General features: G+C 41.6%; 1 protein-coding gene across 4 annotated transcripts in view; it reads right to left on the minus strand.

Moving 5' to 3' along the window:
- PTPRK (protein tyrosine phosphatase receptor type K) overlaps positions 1–22,850 on the minus strand; it is a 478,561-nt gene extending 455,711 nt beyond the window's left edge. Inside the window, exon 1 of one of the 4 annotated variants that reach the window (XM_053913630.2) lies at positions 22,476–22,850. In XM_053913630.2, coding sequence (XP_053769605.1) covers positions 22,476–22,572 — 97 coding nt within the window. In that variant the 5' untranslated portion in view covers positions 22,573–22,850. The remainder of the gene's footprint in view (positions 1–22,475) is intronic. The other 3 variants (XM_053913631.2, XM_053913632.2, XM_024551866.4) reach the window with 3 other exon arrangements.
- Between the last annotated feature and the right edge of the window lie 1,314 nt (positions 22,851–24,164).

The following is a 24,164-nucleotide window of genomic DNA, read 5'->3' on the forward strand; positions in this document are numbered from 1 at the left end:
GCACTTGACAAACTTATGGATTCTTAATTATTTGTAGGTGTCTGTTTAACATCTGTATACCCTAGATTTTAAGGACCATGGTGGAAGGCCCCTGATGAAAAGGAGCGTGTCCTCAGTCCCTAAAGCATGCCGCAGTGAAGGTACCTAGTGCATATTTAAAGATTCACTGAGTGTCCTCTGAAATCTTGGGAAATGTCTGGGAGAAGACCTAATGAGGAAGTCTCCTCTTAAATTCCAGCAGTGTGTTAGTTCGGAAAAAAAATGCGGTAAGTAGGAAAAAATCTTTCCCAAATCTTGAGGTGAAAAAGTGGGACAGAGAGGGGGCTAGTCCTAACACTTTGTCCAGTAAAGTGGACAACAGAAAATATTAATTATAAAATTCAACCTATGTTGCTATATACTTCATCTATTAGGGAATTTATCATACAATCACAGTTTTTAGCTAACTGCTGTACATATAGTATTCAATAAATGACTATTTGCAATATAAAATATTAAGCCAAAGTAACTTAAATTTAATTCAGGATCTTCGTATTTCAGACCAGGTCCAAATTTCATCCTTACCTGGTATGATCAGAAAGACAGCAGTTTTTGAAATAATGTAACTTCCTTCATTTTGACCATTAGTAACAACATATGCAGCCTTTAAAATTATCAGCATCCTGTGGAATTTATCTCCTAAACAAATAAATGTTGTATACACCAACTCCACCTGCATCTAGATGTACAGAAGGCATGAAACTTACACAAGCATGGTAACGAACTTAAAGAAGGTATCGCGTGACATTTTCAGGTGTCACTCATAAAATTGTTCTCCCCTTATAATAAAACTATTTTATTTAAACAGAAGACTATAAGTTCCTTCAGAACATTTCACTCAAAAAATGGTTATAGTGTTTGGCATCACAGTAAACTAGTAAGGCCAAGGTAGTTCTGAAGTCAATAAAACATTATAAGTAGCAAACATTAGGTGACTTATAAACTAAAAAGGACTACATCCAAAAACAATAACAAAATAACTCCCTGACATAACTCTACCACATACACAACAGCATGTAATTTTATCACTTATAAAACTGCCTTACATCAATTGTCAAAATTGGATGACGATAGTCCATACTAACAGCAGTTCATTAAGTTCGCACTTAAGAAACACAAAATAAACATGTGTCAGTCAGTAGCAGAACACAAATCTTAACATTACTAGTTTTAAGATGCCAGAGAATTGGAGTAAAGAAATAACATAAAAGTAAGCTCTCTTTTAAAACATTTTAAATTTAATTATCCCTGGCTACATACCGAAAAAAAAATAATTTTAACAAAAATTAGAAATAAAATTGCTCAAGGTACTTGACATTTTCATCGTGTTTTGAAATGAGTAAATGTAAAAGTTCACACTTAATCAAAAACATCAAATGACAGTCGTATATTTAAATACCTCAGCTTTCTTGTTTTCACTAAATTCTTCCCATTTCCCCTCCTTTATTTCTTACCTCGTATCTCTTAACCGTTCTCTCCCACTATTAAAGCCTTGTTCTCTTAGTTTGGAGCCAAAGTTTAAGTGATTATCACTTATCAGAGTGTATTATTTTCCCCTTTCTACTAGATGTGGCTGACATCTGAATAGTGAAATCTCATTAACTGCGGTGGAGTGTGATGGTTTGTAAATCACTTTAAAATCTGAACTGCAGAACGCTTTGAAAGAACTTTTTTTATGCTTTGAAGTATTTTCTCACAGTGAGTGTTTTTTAACCCGTTGACTGACAGAAGTCCTCTAGAGCACTTTTCTCATGAATTGGTATGGATGCTTTGGCTATTAGCATGTGTTTATATCTGAAGTGTGAATGCGTAAAACAATTCTCTCTCTCAGGAACTGTAAATAAATCCCCCTGAAACTGCAGTCATCCTATTTACCTAACACCCCTTTTTCTGTCCGGTTGTTAAAAAAACAAATCACAGCTCAGCTTCCATTCCAAGGACCCTACCTTTCAAACAATGGACTGTTCCCAAACAGGTAGTTTTTCAGCCTGGGCTCCAGGAGGGGAAATGGTCCGCAGGCCCTCGCCTCCCTGCCGGGGCCCAGGGAATCTACATTTGGACATTCCTTTGAGAAACCTAGGTCCTAGAAAGATGGCGGGCTCTTCCTGCCACTTAAACTTACCAGCTCCCTCCGACCCAGCAGGGAGACAGTCAGTTCAATAAACAGCACTTGGCACAGGGCCTTCCTCTACCTAATTTGCATCCCAATATCCCCCCCTCTGCTTTTAGTAAGACTAGACTAAGGGGCTGCTGGGGCACGGAGGCATCAATGTGCCTCTGTCCAGATAACTGCATTGTTCCTCTAAATGTTGAGAAGCATGTTTAAACACGAAAATGTTCATAACTCTAAGCCTTCAGGAAGTATTCTGAATTAAGAGGTTATGCCAGTACTCACACACAAAATGCAAAATATCTATATTTTTATCACTACATCCTGGAATGAAGCCACGGAATGAATGTGGAATAAAACATGTATTTTAACAGAAAGTTTGGCTACGTGGACACACAGAGAGACAAATGCCTGAGAGAAAGAATGACAGAAAGACAGGAGACAGGCCGCAGACAGCTACTTTGCTGGACACGTTTATTTATTGAAATATCCAAAGCACATTTGTCTTCAGTTGTTTTGTCAACAAAACAGGAAAAGTAAGTATAAATAAAATCATAGCTTCTTTATTCCCCTCAACATTCTGTCATAAACAAGAAACAACATACTATAAAAAGTCCTCAACAGGAGAGATCTCCACTCAAGAAACACTCAATTGTAGCATTCTGGGTTTGATAAATACAAGGCACTTAATCTAATCATCTCTAGTAATGCATGCTTGTCAATTAGTGTTTTAAGAACCAATGAACAAGTCACTTTAACGATGTGACATTTGTACAGCTCCTTCAAGACTGGTAAAGCTTTCACATCAGTTACCTTATTTGATCCAACAAATAGTTGCTGGTGCCATTTTACCTACGTTGAGGATAAGGAAATAGGCCCAAGTAAGTTAAATCACCTATTTACCCAAATAAGCCAACCCTGTGCTCTTTATAACCCACACGAAATGGCAAAACATAGTATTTGAAGAATGATGTTGAAGTTTATAACTGTGCAACCTTGAACACATCACAGACCTCAGGTTAATGAGACTGTAGGGAACATTACATAAAAAAGCGTGGTGCACAGGGACATAAAGATTATAGATAGATAGATGATTGATAGATAGATACATAGATAGATAGACAGATACAGATATATAGGTGATATAGATACATAGATATAGATAGATATTTAATTAAAACCAAGGTTGCATGACATAATACTCCCTTTGCAAGATGCATGCTTACTTTTATTATTGTTGTGGTACTCTCTTCTATTCCATGTTTCTAAGGCTGGTTGCTACCCACTGAATTAAATTCCATACCCACAAAATGGGTGGTTACATGCAGTATGAAAATACTGAGCCGATGCTCATAAAGTACTTAGCTCTGTGCTAGACCCAGTAACCACTGAAATGTCACCCACTGAAAATAATACTTTTTAAAGTAAAAGTCACTATAGGTTAGTAGACCTAAAACATTAAAAAATGATTTATTTTTGCCCATGAGATGACAATCTAGACAAAACATGTAAAAGCCCAGAGAAATATACACCAATGGCTTCAGTTTCTGATGCAGAATTGGGTTAAATCCTGATGCCATCACACTGCTGTGTCATGTAATCGGCTTTCAATGAAGAAGGGACTAAACAGATTGAGGAATCGATTGCAGATCTATGTGACTCCCTGATAAACAAACAGTGTTGATATACAAAATAATGTAAAGTAGAAGTAGTCTGTCAAAAACAGATACTCTAAAATGGGATGTCCAGGGTAATATAATCATATGATCACCTCCAAATTAGGGGTGGGAGTGTCCTTTCATTTCATCACTGTGGTCACTACTGGTACATTTTCCAGCCTCATGAACTACACAATATACGTAGCATAATTAAATCTTTGATGATGCGTAGCAAATCCATCATTCTTAAATCAATTAATTGCTATAGCATTACAGGCATTGAAGTAAGGGACTCTATCCTCAGTCTACTGATCCCAGTTCGTTCATAGAGTAGCAATTGGTAGTGTCCTGAGAGTTCATAGTAACATAGGTCTCTTTCCTACAACCATATTTAAGTGTACAAAAACGAAATTTCCAGCCAATTTAGTAGTATGCCTTTAATACGAAGTAATATTTGTCTTACCTCTTCTCCCACTTTGTTTCAGAAGAGTCCAGTAATACAAAAGAATTAAAATCCGTATTTTGTTTTGAACAGACTGGGTAAATTTTGTTATGGAATCTAGTTTTAAGTTGTAAAGTTTGGAATGCTTCCAAATTACTGAAATTGTTCTTAGATGAGGAAAGATAATTTTTTCCCAGATATGAGATGAAAGATTGTATGTAAAATATGCAGAGAAAAATCATAGAGAAATCCATTTTATCAAAATAAGTTACTTGAGGACTTGTCAACACTTTGTCATGTTATTCAGTTCAATTAATACACACACACACAGGATCTTTATTCCAAAAGGAAAAAAAACACACATATACAACATATTAGCAACCTGCCAGTTTCAAAAATACAATATACTCTGAAGTGTGAATATGCTACTTTTAGATAATAACTTCCTTGGAGGCAGAGGCTTCCAAAGGCATTCGGAGCACAGGAGTTGTTATTTAGCACTGCAAGGTTAACCCACAGGGCATTTTTTAGTGCACGGAATATTTTTGTCTTATAGATATACATGTCACAAGAGCATGTGATAACAGAACCTTCCACTTGTATGTGACATTGGTAGAAATTAAATTATAAACTTTTAAATTATAAATTTTTTCTGATTGAAGTATAAATCAGAAGTAATTTTAGTTAACAATTGATAATTTTATGGAAGAGATTAAAACTAACAGCTCAAATAAATTTATAAGAAAGTTTATTTTAAAATGTAGATTTCTTTTATAAATGTCAATTCCATAAACACACAAAAAAATCACGAAAGCAACAATGTATAGCAGAATGGAATGCAAATGCATTCATTTTCACTGGCAACACTTGTCTTCCAATACTTCTGAATAACTTGAATGCTCAGTGCTCTTGCAGACCACAACTGGTGCGTTATTACAAGGATTAAGTAATAATTTTTGAGCTATGTTGGCTGGAAACACGCTTCCTATGGTGTAATATTCTGGAAAAGATGGTGCTTAGTATGAAAAGGTACATAATTCAAAGTCATTTAAAAACTTACTCTTTAAGTAGACTTAGTGGGGATCTAAGTACACAGTCCTTAAGGAGAGCTTAACTACATACATCAACACCTAAGACCAAAGATACTCATCCTGTGCAGTGAAGAAACTTGAACAGAAAGACAGTCTTTGGACTTTTCCTAAGATTAGGTTCTGCAGTGGATGCTTCAAAAGCCTTCTGATGTCTGCATTTTGTATCAATGAACTTAAATATTTTTGAGAACTGAATCCTCCCTGATAGGTTTCAAAACGGACAAGCCTTTCTCACACTAGACTCTGCTCCACTGGGAGATTGCTATAGAAGGGCCCAGAATTAAAGAAAATTTGCTCCCTGGACCCCTCATACCCATATCCAAGATTATAACGCGTTCAGTGGTACGCTGAAGCCAGCCCATGCCAGCTCCAGACAGTCAATTTTTAAAACTTTCACCAATTTTGTAAGCCAGTTGTTAATGTCAACCTGTTTTTAAAAATAAAATCAGAGAAAATAACATTTGAATAAATTATACTTAAAATAGCTATTAACTCAAAAGTCATCACTTCCTAATTATTTACTACATTTTACTCTGACTACATTATATTTACGTCCTTGAGGTTATTTACTTCTCGTTTATCTGTGTGTTGGGAATACTATGCAGCGGTGTGCAACGACCCATTTCTTCCAGCTGTTTGTGATGTCAACACGGGCAACTTGAAATCAGCCATAGTGGGGGATTTACATGGTAGAAATTGACAAATGTTCAAACCTGAACTTTGGTGTTTGTGTTTTTTTAAAATTCCATTGCTAAACATGTCCCATCATCACTGTTACTTCCTCATTTTTCTAAGAGCACTGTGTGCCCGTTCTTGGGAATTTTGTGGTTTCTTTTTAACTCCATTGCTAAACATGCCCCACCATCACCATTACTTCCTCATTTTTCCAAGCACACTGTGTGCCCATTCTTGGGAATTTTGTGGTTGATGGTCTTCTGATCCAAAAAGGACTAAGTCGTCACACGAGGACTGAAGCCATCCTTTCCCCATATGCTGATGGTACTTCCTTCTCGTACCTCCCACTCGGAATTACAACTTACTTATTTCTTAGTTTCCCCAACTAGTCTGTGATGTCCATGAGTGAAGGGACTTAGTCAATTTCATCTTTTTGCCCTCTGTATTAAACACAATGCCTGGCAGAAAGTGGACATCCATTAAGTACAGGATACTTTGGAGATACTGCGGGTTCGGTTCCAGACCACCACAATAAAGCAAGTATCACAATAAAGGGAGTCGTAATCTCTTCACTGGTGGAGGGTCCTGCCTTCTATTTGTTAAAAACCCAGTATCTGTGAAGCACAAAACAGCGAAGTGTGCCTGCTGCTCTTGGTGAACTTACCCAAATCCACAGGAACGGAGGGAGACAAGCCCTGTCACACACATCTCAGTGAATGAGAGGCCATTAGCTCACCAGCCAAACGGGGACCTTAGTCAACCACATGCACACACAAATCAGTGTTGCCTGCCCCAACAAGGTATTGCCAGAAAGAAAGTGCTCCTAATTTACACTGGTACAACCTACTTTAACAAGCTTCAAAGGATATTAGTTTGACATGCTACCATTATTTCCATAATGTACAGAACAGACATATTCTTTTTGTGACTGCTCACATAAAAAAAAAATTGCTTGATGTAGCTGTGATCCCAACAATAGATGGGGTGTCAATTACAATAAAAGTCTCCACTTCAAAAAAAAAAAAACCCTCACTGTTTTCAAAGCACAGTTTTCAAGGCAGTGGCACCTGAAAAGGTAAATGGTGACATGACCTTTTGCCGGCCTTTCCCCCTTCCTTGACTATATTTGAAAGCAGTAAGAGACACTCTTAATAAAATTGTATGTTTTTCTACAATGTGTTGGCAACTGGGGAAGTTTGTGGCGTAATAATGAATGAGTGATGGGGCTGCACTGAGTGCTTCTGTCTCCTGACTCCAAACCGCTGAGAGGCTAGGAAAGATCTGAAATGCATACTTAAGTGAACAGCATGTACCTGGGGGAAATTCAAAGTCATGCCCATGGACTCCTGGATCTAAAACAAAGGAGTGAAAACAGCCCTCAAAGCAATTCCCAGGCCTCACCTGGGATCTGCATTCCTGATAAGAATGGGCCAGGAAAGGACACAATCTACTCTGCTCAATCCAAGAGACTGCCTTAAAAGCAAGACGTCGAGCTCCCTGGGTTCTTCGGGAGCTATCTGCTGTAACATTTGCTGGCCTACGGATCTCCCCATCTCCTTCGTGAAAAATGATTGGAAGCCACAGGCTGAACCACACCAGTCAGAATTCATAGTTCCTGTACATATTATTAAATTTAATTTCTCAGTGTAAGAAATGTCCAAACCTGCAAAGAATTTAAGAGTTTGAGCCAAAACTGACAACTGCCAGGAAGCAAGATCTCAAACGCTCCCAAGAATAACAGTTTTGCAGTTTCTCCTCTGCATCTGAAATTAAGGAGGGAACTAAGGAAGATTACATGGAGGTGGAGGAAAGGTGGGGGCTGGATTACAAGGTTATGCACTTTCTTAGGGTGGTTACCCCTTGCAGGTGTATTACTTCCGGCATTTCAAAGGTGTGTTAACCTAGCTGCACAAGAACAATGGACTGGGCTTGCTTAAAAACCTTTCAATAAAGAAGTTACAGGTCTGGACCGTGACTAGCCACCATGATCTGCCCAGTTAGGAATTTATGATTTATTACAGTAATCCTGTTTCACCCACAAAGGTACTGTCTATTACATAGTGTTTTCATTCCATACACAGATCTAACATAACTTTTTTCTGCTTCCACACCCTTTAGGTATTTGTTGTAACATATAAAAGATGATTCCGCTTTCCAAATAGTAACGGGATCATGATTCTGGAGCCCAGAATAAATGGTCCGGGGATGCATCCCACTTTTTTGAATGGTTTCATATTTAAATTTACACATGCTATAGGAGTTTGCTTTCTAATTATTTTCATAAAGACTATAAACCTGGACAGATAACGGTGAAGGGAGCAGAATGTGCCACCCCAAAATATGGCTTTTAGGGATGCTGATTATTTTAAGCTGGTTAATTTTAGGAAATAGCAGACCTGGGACAAGCTCTGGGAAAACCAAGTAGAAGTATCATCTGTAAAAGGACATTTACATTTGTAAGGGTGTTTTCCTCACAGTACCAGGCCTGTCCCCAAAGAAGGCAGGGGTTCATATCTGCATAAGAATTGCACCTTGGTTTTCCATACTTTTCCTGGTCACTTCCCTTAACTGACTCTCCACCCCCCCAACATCATCTGTTGTCTTTAGCTGAAAGTGGTATTTGAGGTGATGGCTTTCATCATTCTGGTGAGTACTCAGTGTTCCTGGGTCACACCCAAGGATACAGGAGTTATATATGTTATTACACTTTAGTTTGTTTTTCTCTTCCTAATCTGTCTCCCGTTACTTTGATTAGTTCAGCCAGAAGGACCTTGAAGTGTAGAGGATGCTTTATCCTCCTAGGCAGTATACCCAAAGGGCGACATCTTAAGAAACTTTTTAAATAGAGAGGAACTTAGGAAGACACCTGTGCCACCACAGTCGGTGAGACCTACACAGGGGTGAGCAAGAGTGGGTTTACTGCTGTTTGTATGGCAAAACACATGCGCTGTGATATTATAATAGCTTTATTAACTCAAAAGAATGTCATAAATCAACCACAATCTACTCTGCCCACCCTGTATTAGGAGCACCTAGCCAGGATACAAAATTGCATGTAAACTGAATATTACGAGAACACTTATTCTGATGAGATTCAAACCTACAGTGCAAAGAGCTTCCCTACAAGAAAGCTCGTAATGATAACAGGAGGGCAAAGATTTCCGTAAGTATAATACATGGGAAAGGAAAGATTGTTTCAATTACAGCTAGAAGAGAGAGTAGGCAGGAGAAAGAGCACAGGAAATCTGAAACTTGAACCGCCCATGAAATCCTCTTGAAGTTTAGGGAGGTTTTCCTCTGCAGCAACTGGCCAAAGAGCAAATCTGCACTTGAGCTAACAGTCGTGGAAAGTTTCGCCAGCCCCAGGCTCCACAGCACAGACTTTTTACCCTGTTGACAGTGGTGCGGGGGTGAAATGGATGTGAAGCTGCCTGGGCTAACAAAGATCAAATATCAACAGCAAACTTTATAAAAGAAAACAACACTACCTAGAATTCGTAGGTAAACGAAATCCTAAATGCTAGTACTGCATTTACTCAGGATGTGTCGCATGCAAATAGAGCAACGCGGATTTCCTTTTCTCATCCTGTCACCTTTGGGAAACGGCATTCTTCAGGAGCTAATGGAGCTGCTGCTCCGCTCCAACAGCATCGTTTGGAAATCTGAGCGCTGCTCCCAGATAGGACACTAGTTTCGCTGGGATGGGCCAGGCAGGACATTTCCAGGAGTAATATAGATCTCACTCTTCAACTTTCTGGTCAATTCCCACTTTGATCCTACACCCAAATTAGAGTCTTATATTTTAGCTGAGATTCAGCCTCTCCAGGGCGTAAGCAGGCCCATGAATACCCAAAATCTCACACCTCCTCCTACCTGCCCAAGACTGAATGAATTTTGTTAGTGTGCTAGGCACTCTTTAAAGCACTTCAGTTTGGCATTCCTCAGAACAAACACCCAAGATAGACACGTGAATTTGTCCCAGTTTACAGATGTAGAAAATGAAGGAAAGTGGTTAGTTAGATCACGTAGCAAGAGAACACTGGAACCGACAGTCACACTCCGGCAATGAGGATCCAACGTCTGTGACCTTCAACTCCTGCTGTATTTTCTGTGTCCTCTGCTTGAAGAGAAAGCGACCACAAAAGGTTACTGACTCAACTAAAACAAAATAGTTTTTTAAATTTCTATTTCTGAAGTTTGGCAATTTTGCTTAGAAAAAAATTCACACATCTCCAAATTAAAGCTTCTCCTTAACTCACACACTGAGTCTTGTGGGCCTCCTCTAGATACTGATGTTCAAAATCTCCATTTCCTGGTAGGGCAATGGGTGTATTTAAATGACAATACTGCTGCGCCACTCAAAATGAATGACCAAAGCACAGGAATGGAATTTGCTCTGCTTCCTGGTGCAGGTGCGGATGCAGGTGGTGCGGGTGCAGGGGCAGTTAGGGAAGGTCAAGGTCTGCCCAGATTCCTGGTTGCCAGTTCTCCCTGCAGGCCTCCAGCCTCCCTCTCTAGCAGGGGCCCACTACTCTGGATGACCCACTGCAGGTCTCAGAAATAAGAATATGCAGCCAAACAACCAGGGGCTCTGCCTACAAATGTTCACGTTGTGAATGCACATCAGCACACGACATCCTTGCTGTGGAGCACACCCCAAACTTCCTGATCTTATTCCCAGAAGGAGAATAAGTGACTGAGCCCCCAGAAAGCAAGTGTGCTCTCTCCTCCACCAGATTTGTTTGCTCTGATTACTCAACTGTTGGGAACTTCCAGTTGGTGGAATGTTACTATCCTTGTGGAAATTTTTTGCATAATTCTTTTTTTAGTAGGCTTCAAGTTTTTTGTGTGTAGACTCAAGGGTATGGAAACGCTATCGATGCCTGTATTGACCCAGGCAAGTTCTAAAGTGGACCAACAAACTGAGAGAAAAGACTGAGCTTTGACTTGCCAAGAAGACACGGGGGTAAGACAGTTACAAAATAGCCCAGTTCACCAGTTAATCATTAGATGTGGGGCTGCGCAAAGATCACCACTCCTTGCATAGTCGTCAAGTCACATGTGCTCCCAAAGCAAAGGGACAATACTGGCTTATTTGCCAGCACACGCAGGGCCTGACACAGCAAGAGCATGTAATAGGTGCTCAAAGGTACATGGAGTGTAAGAGCGAATAAAGGGACACAAACCTTATCAGAATCATTCTCTCACCAACCAGGAAAACTGGCTTGAATAGCAAGGGCATTTTCAACCTCTTCATAAAATTGTTCAAAGAGAAAAATTATGCATGTAACTTGTCATATAGCATCACAGTCCTCAAAGCAAATGTTGAAAATTTTTCAGTGAAAATATTTTCTAATCCTGTAATCTTTATTACCGAATCTGTATTTGTACCATATTTGTATTTGGGGATGGTAATCCCCAAATACAAAAACTATTTTGTAGCATTACAGAGTAAAATTTATGTACATAGGAAATACATAATGGAAAAATGAATTTGGGAGGCTACATGTTATGGTACACAATAAACTTACTCATTGCTCACAAGAAGTTTACTCCTTTATCACACCACTTTCCCCAAAACTCAGCCATGCAAACAACTTAGACACGCAGTGTCCCACTTACATTTACACATATACAAAGCATCTAGTGTTCTCATCTCCATTCATTCTTTAGCATACACTGTGCACCTTCAACAATATTCTTATTATTAAAATTTACATTCCCATCAAAAATATTTACATTTGTATGGTAGTCTACAATTATTTTTAAAAAGTACTTTCACATATATTACTCCTTTTACCTTTAAAAGTGGCCTACTGAGTAACTAAAGAGATTAAAATCACTTTCATTGCAATATTTCCATTTTAGTGACAGGGAAATGAAGGCTAAAGCAGAACAGAACTACCTCCAAATCACAGAGCTAGCAGGTGACAGCTAAGACTGGAACATGCTTAGAGCAAGCCCAACACTCTGTGCATGAAAACAGTTTCGTTCACAGATCTCCAAAGAAGCCCTCTGCTCTCTCTGAAGCTACCAACCCCTTCACGGTGTATATTTCTGAAGTACTGTATTTTTTGGACTATAAGACACACACACCCAATTTTGGGGGAAATGGGGGTGTGTCTTATACTCCAAATGTCGCTTACCTGGCTCACTGGGGGCGGCGGTGGGGAGGCAGTGGAGTGGGATCCCAGGAGGCAGGAGCAGGACCACATGTTTTGCTTCAATTTTTTTTTCCCTATTTTCCTCCTCTAAAACCTAGGTGCGTCTGATGGTCGTGTTTCATGTAGTCCGAAAAATACGTTATTTAGATGTGAGTTTAGATGAAGAAGCAATAATGAGTCAACACTAGATATCACCCTGCAACAACCTGCCAGGATGTTAGACAAATTATTACAAACTTTATCACATTCAGGAGTCACAGTCATCATACCTGATAAGACTCTAACACGAGGTTAAAAAAAAGTCATAGAGAAAGGAGGCAATACACGGGAGAAAGCAATAATTTATGAATTTCTTTAAGATAATGGATACAGGCGTGTGAAAATAAACCTCCTGTGACAGAAGGAAGCATGCTGAAGGCAATAAGCCTTTCTCCATGACCGCGGCCTTTCCCTCCCATGTGCCAGGCCAGCCGCTCTGGCCACAGAAGGGCCGATAGCAGCTCTGGCAGTGCCTGGGATGAAACACTGCTCTAAACTGGCACAGCCCACATTTGGGCCCCTGGTCCTCAGTCACACCCAGCTTTGGGCCACTAGCACAGACAAGCCTCTGACACAGGGCAGAGAAATCTCTCCTGGTGAAGGGCGCTGGGCCAACAGCTGCTGCTTCTCTCCATTTTATTCATTATTCAGTACCTTCTGACAGCCACTCTTTCAAACACCCCATGTTGTTCAGATATGCATTATAAAGTCGGGCAGAAGAGAGAGCTGAGAAGATCAAAATTGTAAACAAGTTCACCTCTTCCTCCTGAGTTTTTCAAAATTAGCTTCCAAAGTAAACAGTTACTAGGTTTTATTTCTGTATCAATTAGTGTCATTTATCACAGCTTAGCTTACCCTCTGACTTCTATTGAAAATAAATAAATGTATACATGAAAATAGCTATTTGTGCACATATGTATACAAAAATCCTGCCGGATACCTGAAAACCAAGCAGTTATCTAAGATGGTCTTTTATAGACATATTAATTATTATCACCTCGTATTTGGATTACTGTTCTAATCAAAGCCAATCATTAAGTCAGGATTGCATCTGGAAACATAGTTTTAGAACTTCAGAATACACACCAAAATAATTAATCAAAGATTGTAAATAATAATCCATATAAATCACCATCAAGCAAAACAATGTGTATGTCATAGCAACAATGACCTGTAAATCAAAAACTTGAGTTTGACCTCAAGTTCTTCCAATCTGTATGACTTCCAGCAAATTACATCAAATAGAGAGATATTAATTTATAATGTCCCTCAGCACTCAAAGCTCTGTTGTTTTTTAATGTCGGACTTATTCAATACTGAGGCCATGAAAATAATAAAATTTGTACTTTAAAGCAGGGTTTAAAGGGAAAACCAGAAGAGAAACACTCCCTGACTTACGAACAGCTGATCTGTGATGCCCACAAGCCTGCCCTGTGCAATTTGCCTCCTGCTTCCTCCTCCCCCTTCCCCTTGGAGACTAAGGCTTAGGCTGCCACATCTTCCTGATGTTACCACCTACTGGTCCAGAGTTGGGGACCATCTGATTCAACTGTCTTTTCCCCACCACCTCCTTTCTTCTCCTCAGAAGAATTATAAATACATACACAGGTGGCAACTCCCTCTTTCTTCGCTTTTACTGCTCACACATTATTTAACAACCAGACTATAGTTTGGTTGCCTTTCCACAACCCGATTCCCTGTATTTTGACCACTGATGGTTTGATCCACATTCCCACATCTGCCACCCCCTACCCTACTTCCACCGCTTGCCTCAGTCCATATGACCTGGTTGAGGACCAACAGCTGAACTGAGAACCCTAGCAAACCAAGCCAATCAGCACACTTTCTTTCCCTCAAGACACATGATTCACTAGATCCAATCACAGTGAACCTCAGGACCCTTTCAGGTGTACCAGCATATAAGTCCGTGTTTTCCTATCGGACTAGAACCTAAGATCTTCTGGCATGGGAGCTGTCGATCCTACCTGCTCTGTCCATATGGGCCCTGAGAGCAAAGCTGCAGGAGTGCCCCAGGACTGAGTCCACACAGAGGAATTATGTGGACTCCGAAGTCAAGCTCTACCTTAACTGCAATAAACTCCCTTTTTGTCGCAACCAGTCAGGGTTGCATTTTCTGGCATGTGCAACCCCAAAAAGGTCTAATCACTACACACGTGTACACATTCAATAATGAATCTGGCTCCGCTAGTTCCTCACACTGTCACCTGAGACTAGTTTCTACTTATCCTCCCCTGTCCTCAAGTGTGCAAAATGAGATGATTCCAATCTTAAAGGATTATCGTGAGAATTTAAAGTTACGTAAAAACATTGATCATAAGACCTGGTGGGTCATACAAACTCAGAAAATGGCAACTTCTATTGTTTCTGCAATTGCTTTAGGGCAGTCTCTCCTCTCCCATGTGTAAGAGGATACATAAACCTACTTATTGCTGAAAATGATAAAAGTAGAACTAATACAAAAAGGAAGTTCTAGAATTTGAAGTAAAATTAGAAAAAGGAACAAGTCATAGCCTTCAGACTCTAAAGCTCTTGAAAATGTGTGGAAGTACCTCACTCAGAGCTTCTCTCCATCACGAAGTTCTCTAACACTGAATCTGTCTACAACGAAGCCCCTTCTCTAAACACTGGTGTCTAACATAGGTAAATGTAACAACCCTTGATCCGTAGTTTATTCATTAATCCAGAGCTATTGTTTTTGTCTTTGAAACAATACCGGTTAAGCAGGCTTTCATGTACAGTATCAAACATGTAAGAGAAATCTCCTGTGTATTACCCCGAACTCCAGCTCTCGAGCTCAAAATCCAACCAACTACAATGGGTTAACATGAATTCATACTTCTTGTTTCTCTTTAGTCTCTGCCATAACCATGTCATTATGCCAGTATTTTCTGAATTGCTGGTGAATGGCAAAAACAAATACAGCAATTGTGATTTAATCAGAGACTTCACTGTTGAAACCACCAGCAAAAGTAGACACATTTAGAATAGTAAATGGTAACAAAACACACAGGCTCATTAATAAGAAGGCAATTAGGTCTTCTGGGAGAATTCATTTTCTGAAAGAATGCTAAAGCAAGCTATGAAATGCAAGTGAAATTGTGTTTTGACATGAATAGTGCGCACTGTCTATTACATCATAATTTTTCTCTTGAGAAAACTGACAAGAAGCTCTGTTCTTAAATATGAGCACGAAAGATAGCAAAAAGAACACCAGGAATAGTTAATGTATTCTACCTAACTCCCATTCACTGTATTTGACTGCCTAAAAATGAGCTCCTTATTACAAAGATCCTTAAATTACCCTTAGGAGAAAACGAGAAATATAAAATAAGAAACTGCTGCTACTAGAAATGTCAGAGGGAATACTACTCCCTGAGTCAACATATCAATAGACTAAAGTGATTACCATATATCATGTTCAGCTCCTCAGATAATATGTTTACCTTTAAATAGTCTTCTACAATGGGTTTATAACCAAAACCATTTAGCTTTATTTTTGTTCTCTTATAAAAATATTTCTTTCACGATTGTCTAAGTATTCTTTAAAAACCTGGATGGTGTTATTGTTTTCATGTGTCTCAGGTGTTAAATTATAATTAAGTAAATACTGATCAGAAATATAATTCCAGGGAAATTTGTTTCATGTTGTAATTAATCCTTTCAAAATACTCCTACAATTCTACAGTAAAGTGCATGTAGCAATTATTTTCAAGCTGAGCGCTTTTTTTTTTTTTGACCTAGAGCAGTGTTTCTCAAAATTAAACGTTCAAACAAATCTCCTGGAGATTTTATTAAACAGCAGAGTCTGAGTCGGCCCTGATACGTAATCACAAGACCATCACAAGTTCCCAGGTGATGCGGATACAGCTGGTCCATGAAGCACACAATTTAAGTAGCAAAATTCTGGGGCACCTTGCAACTGAGGGATCCAATGACCATGAAGGAATCAGCTCTTCCCCCCAGGTGGGCAGCGAGGGTGCTGAAACAGGCTTCCTCTCCACTCTTGAATTTGCTGACTGACCTAGGGTGAGTCACATCAAAGAGCTGTGACCAGTCTGCCACTTACAAAGCTGCTAAGTCACCGACCACCAAACAAGGATTAGGGGCATTTCTGCAGCTGGTCAGCTGCTGCCCTGCCTGGACGGGGTTTGGAGAATCAGCCTATATTCCCCTAGTTAAGGAGCCGGCTGCCTGGGGAGGGGTTTATATAAATAGATATCAGTCTGGAAGAAGATTTATTATGTTTTCCTTAAAAGTATAGCATAGTAAAATATACTGTATACTATATAGTTAATTTATTTTCCATTTCAGTGTTTTCATCTATGAAATAGAAACACTAATCATCTATGTTCAATATTCTTTTCAAGAATCTATGTATGGGAGGGCTTGACCCCATCTCTAGATGTCCTTAGTTTCCTTGTAGCCTTTGGACGACGAAGTTCTACTCTTGTTAAGCTGTGTATATGTATGTGTGTGTAAATCCATATTTACATCTTTCAGCTTTCCCAACAGTAAATTCAACTGGGAACTAGTTTATTTGGCTTTATTTCTGCATTCCACTGGTTCAAATAATTTCTACCATGGTACCTGTGGAAGGATTCAGCCAGCACTGGCCGTTCATCATTTTTATTAACAGAACTCTACAATCTTATAAAGTGGAAACATGGATTATTTCATCAAGGACTACTTAATTTACTCCTAAAACAACTGCAGTGACAAAATAAGCCACTTGTAATTTTTATGGATTACCCACATGCAGAGGAGAATGCCAAAGACTCGGCCCGAGGTAAGTGGAGAAATGGCAGCGTTCCACAACAGGGTCAGGTTCCACAACAGGGTCAGTGTGACCCTTCCATCCCAAACCTGCCGTTTCCCCAGAACCTCAGCAATCCGACAGCCCTCACCAAACTAAGGGTTTTTTTTTTAATTATGTAAGTTGTTTTATTACTAGAAGGTTAACTACAAATTAAAAGAATTCCCACAAGAATACCACAGGAAAGTAAACATACCTCTCACAACAGAATCTTTACGGAACTAATAAACCATTTATGGGAAACTATGTTTTTTTAAGAACATTTGTCATAAAACATTTCCACGAAGATGGAGTTGGAAGTTCATAAACTGTCCACCTCAGAGTTTGCCCTGCTATCCAACATTCAAACACGGTTTTCAGGAAGTTCCCCAAAGCACAGCTGCATGTAACTTGTCTCACGCACCTCGAAGTGTCAGGCAACATGGCTCAAAATCCTTACTCCCGTTTACAAAACAGATCCTAAAGTTTCCCTTCTGTTCAGAGATATGTAAGCAAAGACAAATAAATCTTCTGTAGCATTAAAAGATTATCTCATGGATGTGCAACTTTGTTTTTTGACTCCAATTGAAATGAAAATTATTCTGATCGATGTACTTATTCACTTACTTTGTCATCAAATACCAGTTTAAAACATATTATGACTTTATAAAATGCCATTATTCAGTGTCTGTGACAAACATCACGAGTTTTGATAAAAAAACAAGTCAAAAGCAATTACAACCTTTTTAGGCAAAAAGAAATACCATGTAACGGAACACAAACCAAATACATATGATCAAAGGGTGGAGTCTGATAGGAATCCACAGAGGGAACTTTTTAGACGTGAACGTGTTTGGACAAAGGCCAAGGATGATCCCAATAAATAAGTCAAAATAGGGCTTTTTGTCCTCTTTAGAAAATTAAATAAAACACCAAACACACACACATGTGCACACACACTCCCAGCGTTCTCTGTGTCTTCTTTCAGAACAACCTGTAAACTTTCCTGATGTTTCCCGCTCTCAATCTTCCAGAATTCCGGACATCCTGCCCTGCATAAGGAGCAAGTAGGGGAAATGGGAAGAACACAGGCCAGATGAGAACAGCATTTTCTGTGCTCTGAGAAGCAAATGCCTATTTAACATAACTTAGACTGTCTTTAGTACCATCTTGAGCAGACCTAGAACACTGCACTTCAAAAGCATTAGAAGGCAACAACTTTTCTCTACCGAGGACCGCATTACATGAATTAAAAATTTTAAGGCCATAAAAATGTGTAGTAAACCATCATTGATAGAAATATGACATTTGGTAAGAGGATTGGCGTTTGCTCTGGGGAGCGGCTGAGCCGTATTTCCAGTTTTAAGAACACGCAGCACTGGGAGATATGTGGTGAAAACAAAAAGGCTATGATTTGGGGCATGTGCATGTGGAGTTTGGTTGTTGCTAGAGCGGAGTGGGTAGGAGTGAGTGCGGGACAGGGGTGGTGTGACGGAGGACTTAATTCATGTTTCCAAGTCACATTCATACACAGAGAAGAGCTGTCAGCAGCTCACGTGCCACAGCCCAAGTGCAGCCGGAGCTGCCTCTTCTCCTCCGGGCAGGCCAGACATCGTGCAATCTAGGAACATCAACAGGGTAGAATGTAAAAGACCCAAGTGAGACAAAACCCAGTCCTGGAAATAGCCCTTTACACATCATTACTAGTGATTAGAACTTGGAGTTTTAATGAATTGAGAGATTGATGGATCCTGGTCAATCAAAACCAGAAAACTAAAAGCCAACCTGAAAACAAGCTGTCTCTGGTGTAACATCCTACGAGGAAATAAGTGTAAGAGAAATTAACCTCTCATACAAAGACATCGCGGAGTCAGACCCTCGGACAGTGGCACTGCTTAGTGACAGGGGCGGAGGGATCAAGAGAGTGCTGCTTGCAGTGCGAGGCGCCAGCAACCACACTCAAAGCAGGGTCCCGAGCTGCACTGCCAGGCTCGCATCACACTGGAGAGACAATAGTCCCTCTCTAGGTCATTGATAAGACTGCATCTAAAAAGCTGCCTAGTTTTCTCTACAGAGATGAAAAAGCTGAACCACCAACAGCAGTTAGTTGAACAAATAGCTAAGGAAAATGACTTAAAATATATTTCTTGTACAGCTAGAGTGCTAGGGATGTTAATAATGAGTCTTCCAGAGATTTAGCTCAAGTAAAGATTTATATGAGGTAAGTAACAAAAAATAATAATAGAGGATAATTTCTCTCACTGTGCTGATGAAATTATGATCTGGCCAATCTAGGATGTTAATGTTTAATAATGATTAAAATAAATGACTGGCTGACTGGGAGACACACACACAAACCATCCTGAACAGCCTGTACTCACTAGGAGATGGTGCAGGAGTAAGCAGAGACGGAAGTCAGGGCACTTAGCACCTTAATGTATGATGATTACTCCCTAGACAGCTGCATGATGCTTCACAGTTGACAGTATCGGTCACATAAATTATTTCATACGATTCTCACCTCCACCATATGGGAAGTTCAGGATGGCTATCATTACCCCCATTTTGCAGAGGAGAAAGTTGAGTCTCTAAGTGACTTCGTCTGTGACTGGCTTTGTAAGCCACGTGAGTCCTAGTACAAAAAACTGTCTTACACTGTGTATGGTATCAACAGACAACAGCTACACAACCCAGTGAAAAACTTCAATACACCTTTGTGCTTCTACACCTCAGTCTCCCCAGATGTAACACAGGACACCGCTGTCATTTTAAGTGAGAGATTAAACTGAAAAAAATATAAGTTGATAGTTATAAGAAGTTCTAGTTTGAAAGAGGCTCACATGCAACATTTTTATACTTTAAAAGCTAAGGCAAAAGTCGCAATGATTAAAATATTCTTAAATTGGCGGTTAAACAAAGTAGACTGGGCAGTACCTATATATCAAAGATCCAACAATCCTCAGTTTTTCAAAATCTGCTTTTGAAGCTTACTGTGTCAGGAGTCACATGACAACACCTAAAAGGGGCAAACTGGCCTCAGGGGGTGTGATTTAAAAGACATGTAACAGGTAACTCTAAAATTCTGAACACATATTTTAGACTTTAAAGCACTTTTATTTAAATTTCTCTCAAGAGTAAAAGTTCATTTAAAGAATAATATTATAATAAGATCAGCAAGAAAGAACACACCGCCAGTCTCCAAATCTGTCTTTGGAACAAACCTGACTGCCAAAAAAGCTGGCGACAAAAGAACACCAAATGACTTAGCCAGAAAAAGGGACATTTTTACCAAACAAACTTTTAACTTATGAAGAAAGGCAGATCCACAACCTGAGTCGAAACTGTGGTAATAAAAGGCACTCATTTCTGGGCATATAAGTAAGTCCTGAACAGCAAAATTTTGAGATATAATTCTGGGAAAATTGCATATTAAGATTGCACATTCTTTCACTTAAATGTAATATAAAGTCAAGTGCTTTTGTCTGGTCAGTAAAGAAAAGCCAGGCATATTTAGTCAAATTAATTGAATTATATGTCCAAGAACACAATTGTTCATTAGAGAGAGCTGAACTCCAGGGATCAGAAAAGCTCATCTCCTCATTCAGCTGGAGGAAATTTAATATTTACTCGCTCATTAAAGAGTAAATAACATTTGAAAAGAGAAAAAGAAAGGTTTCTTTATTGCTGAAAACATAGCCATCAGCTGTTGAGACATCAACAGTTTCAGCCTTTGAATACACATAAGTTTTAATCATGCAACTGGTAGAATTCAAACTTTCAATTAACAAACTGTATGCCTTTCAAGCGTAGGCTCTCCGTGCAGTGATAAACACTGTGAAGAAATCAATACTCCAACTTGCCTGCACAGACTTACATCAAGCACAGTTCCAATACTAACAGGCATTATATGTCACAGGTGCGTGCAGTGTGATGCTTACTCCAGAAAGATCAAATTAAGCCATCGGCTCATTCATTGCATAGGGCTGTCGTTGTTCTTTGCACACACCACCGATATCCCTAGCTTTTCCTCTACACGCTGTATTTCCTAATCTGCCTGAGTGAACTGCATATGCTGCCACCTGAATCTGTTGTCTAACTCCTTTTGTAGAGTTCTAAAGAGGGGAGAGGGGAAGGGAAATAAGCCTTACTCCGGATCATAACAATTTGAGTTTATTTCCTGGAAACCCGGCAGCCAAAACAATGAGGGAAGCGGACACGTGCAAAGTTCTTTCTCCGCGTCCTTCGGCCTCAGCCAGGAGCGCGGCTGTCGCTTCCCCGGTCTTCTCCAGCACCGCTCGGCCACCTCTGCGTCTCCATCTGCACCGAATCCAGGCGGCAGATGTACGCGGCAGCTACGCTGAGCTGGGTGGGTTGGCTGGAAAAGTTGATAGAGTCGGCGGGAGGCAGCCGAGCGCCCGGGAGCCCTCTCCCCAGCGTCCACCTGGTGCAACTCCAGAGCCCCCAGAGGAGAGAACGGAAGAAGCAACCAACAGAAAGGACACCAAAACTGGAAGGAAACACAGGACGGGACCGGGAGAGAGCGGGTTTCAAGGACTTCACTAAATGGCTTTACCTAGAAGCCAAAGGGATAACATGCGAGACCGCGCCACTTGCCTCCTTTAGGGCTCTCCTGGCGGGCGGCAATCGTTTGCAGTTTGCAGCCCCCAGCCCCCAGCCCCGCTCCGGGAGCAGCTGTGCTCCCACACCGGGACCAGGCTTCCCGGACCCGCTCCCAGCCATCGCTGTCCCGGACCCCTCGGTCTGGATCCCTCAGGATCCGATTTCAGAACGTGAAACGCACAAACGGACCCCACTCCACTCAGTGCCCGAACCCAAAGGGCAAAGCCAGGAGCAGCAGCCCCACGCTGTGGGAGGAGAAAGGGACTGTGGGAGGGACGGGGAAGTAGTTGGACAATAGTCAGGCGAGGTTATTCCCGGGACAAAAAGCACCTGGCAAAGCGCGCCGAGGTCAGTCCCTTAGAGTCTCCACGTTTCTGACAATGGCTTCCCGGGGAAATTTTTTTGAACACTCTAGTGGCAGACAGCAACAACCTTGCACCACGAGCAACAAAGTCGTAACTACTTTTTCTTTCTCTCTTCCCCAGCTCCGTGCAGCCTGCGCTGGGCACCGAGGCTACCAGTTTCCGAAGAAAAGCAATGTCTTACTCCCGCACAGCCCAGCCAGCCCGCGCCCGGGGCGAACCTCAGAGAGGAACAATGGGTTGCAAAGACAAAAGTTACCTGCCCCAAGTGGCGCCCAGCCCCGGGTCCCGGGTCCCGCGTCCCACCTGGCGCGGGACAAACTCTTGGGACATCTCTCCCTCTGCCCTGCCCCCCACCCCGGGCCGCGAAAGCTTCCCCTAAATCCTAGCCCCCGGCCCTAGCGAGCAGCCACTGCACCCCTCGAGAGCCCAGGATCGGGGGAAGCCATCGGGGCCACTCACCTGCAGAGAACTGGCCTTGGGCCGACCCCAGCAGAGGCCAAGGGGAGAGGAACAAGAACGCCAGAAAAGCAGGCAGCGCCGCTGCCGCTGTATCCATGTCGACTTTGGGAGAAGTTTCAAGCAGCTTTGCAAAGAGCTGCCCGGAGGATCGCCGAGAAATCCACGACTGAGCAGCCGGCCGGGCCTCGCAGGGTGCGAACGGGCAGTCCCCGGCCACCCGCCGGCACTTTTTCCTTCTTGGCGGCCACCGAACTACGTCTGGGGCGCCAGCGTCGCTCGCGTGGCCGCTCGGCCGCGGCGGCAGCTCTCCATGGCTCGGCGGAGGCTGCTCCTGTTCGCCAAGAGTTACTTTGCTCGGGGAGGGACGGGGGCGGAGCCGGGGGTGACGTCGCCCCGCGGGCTCCGGGAGCTTCGCAGGAATGCGGGCTCGGGCGCGGCGCCGCCGCCGCCTCCTGCCGGAGAGACGCGCGCTAGCCCCGGCCGCGCGCCCCGCGCCGCCTTTGTTCGCCGCCGGGGCCCCGCCGCCCGTCGCCGCTCCGGGGCCGCGCCGGCGGGAAAGGGGGCCCGGCGCCATCCGCTGCCCTTTTCCAGAAACCGGAGTTTGAGATGCGAGAGTTCGGGGAGCAGCGTGGCCGGACCGCTGAGGACGGGCGCAGGCAGGCACACCCCCGCCGCCCGAGCAGGGGTGCGCCGGGGTCAGGTCCCCCCGGCGGAGGTCGCACCCGGGCGGCTGCGGGAGCCAGGAGGGGCAGTGGTCAGCGCCCCGAGGAGACGTCTCCCTGCATCTAGCTCACCGCTTCTTAGCCACGAAATAAGGAACAAGACACCCCTCCCCCACTGAAAACTTATTGTTCCGTAGTCATATAAAAATAAAACTTGAGCCAAAATAAACGTCCGGTAACTTTCCAGGGTGAACAGCTGGCGTGTCTCCTTCCTGGTTTATTTGTCATTTGCCGAACATTTTGATTTACTCGCTGCTTCACTGACTTTGCTTGTTGTTCGGAAACCTTCCGGCCTCTCTCCACTTCTGCCCGCGGGAGGAACCTGAGAACTGCACCAGGACTCCCCATCCCTGCCTTGCACACAGGTCTGCTGCTCTAGAAGAGGGGTTTGCTTTGTTTGTAATATCTAATAGCTGCGTAAGACATAAGTGTTTAACAAAAGGACTTCACACCGACAATGAAACAGCAACGAGTGATTTCATCCGGAGGAAAAGAATGCTGTGCGCCTATCACGACAGGGAAGTGTTTTAGTTTGCTACTTCTCCAGCGGAGGTCTCACCATCTGCCACACGTCCTTCTGAAAAGACTGTAGAGTGCATACTTTATTCATTTTTTTTGTAACGTAGCAAATAACATAGTTGTGGTCACAACTGAATAAGCAATTTCTATTCAGAATATTGATGTCATATGTACAATTCCTAAAACACAATCTATTGATTGACATCTGTCAGTCACTCGGACATTTTATCTTTATTTAGCCTTTGTAAATCGATACAATGTGATATCCTATTTAATATAACACATAATTTACCAAGACACATATTCCTTTATTCAAATTAAATATATTACATTAAAGACCAGGATTATGATAAAACTGGAAAAAATACGTTTATATATAACAAATATACTGAGTCTGGCACAAATAATGCCCCTTTTTAATTACAAAATCGTAAGCATGTAACTGTAA

This window comes from Desmodus rotundus, chromosome 11 (assembly GCF_022682495.2).
Source record: "Desmodus rotundus isolate HL8 chromosome 11, HLdesRot8A.1, whole genome shotgun sequence".
In the NCBI taxonomy this organism is placed as follows: Eukaryota; Metazoa; Chordata; class Mammalia; order Chiroptera; family Phyllostomidae; genus Desmodus; species Desmodus rotundus.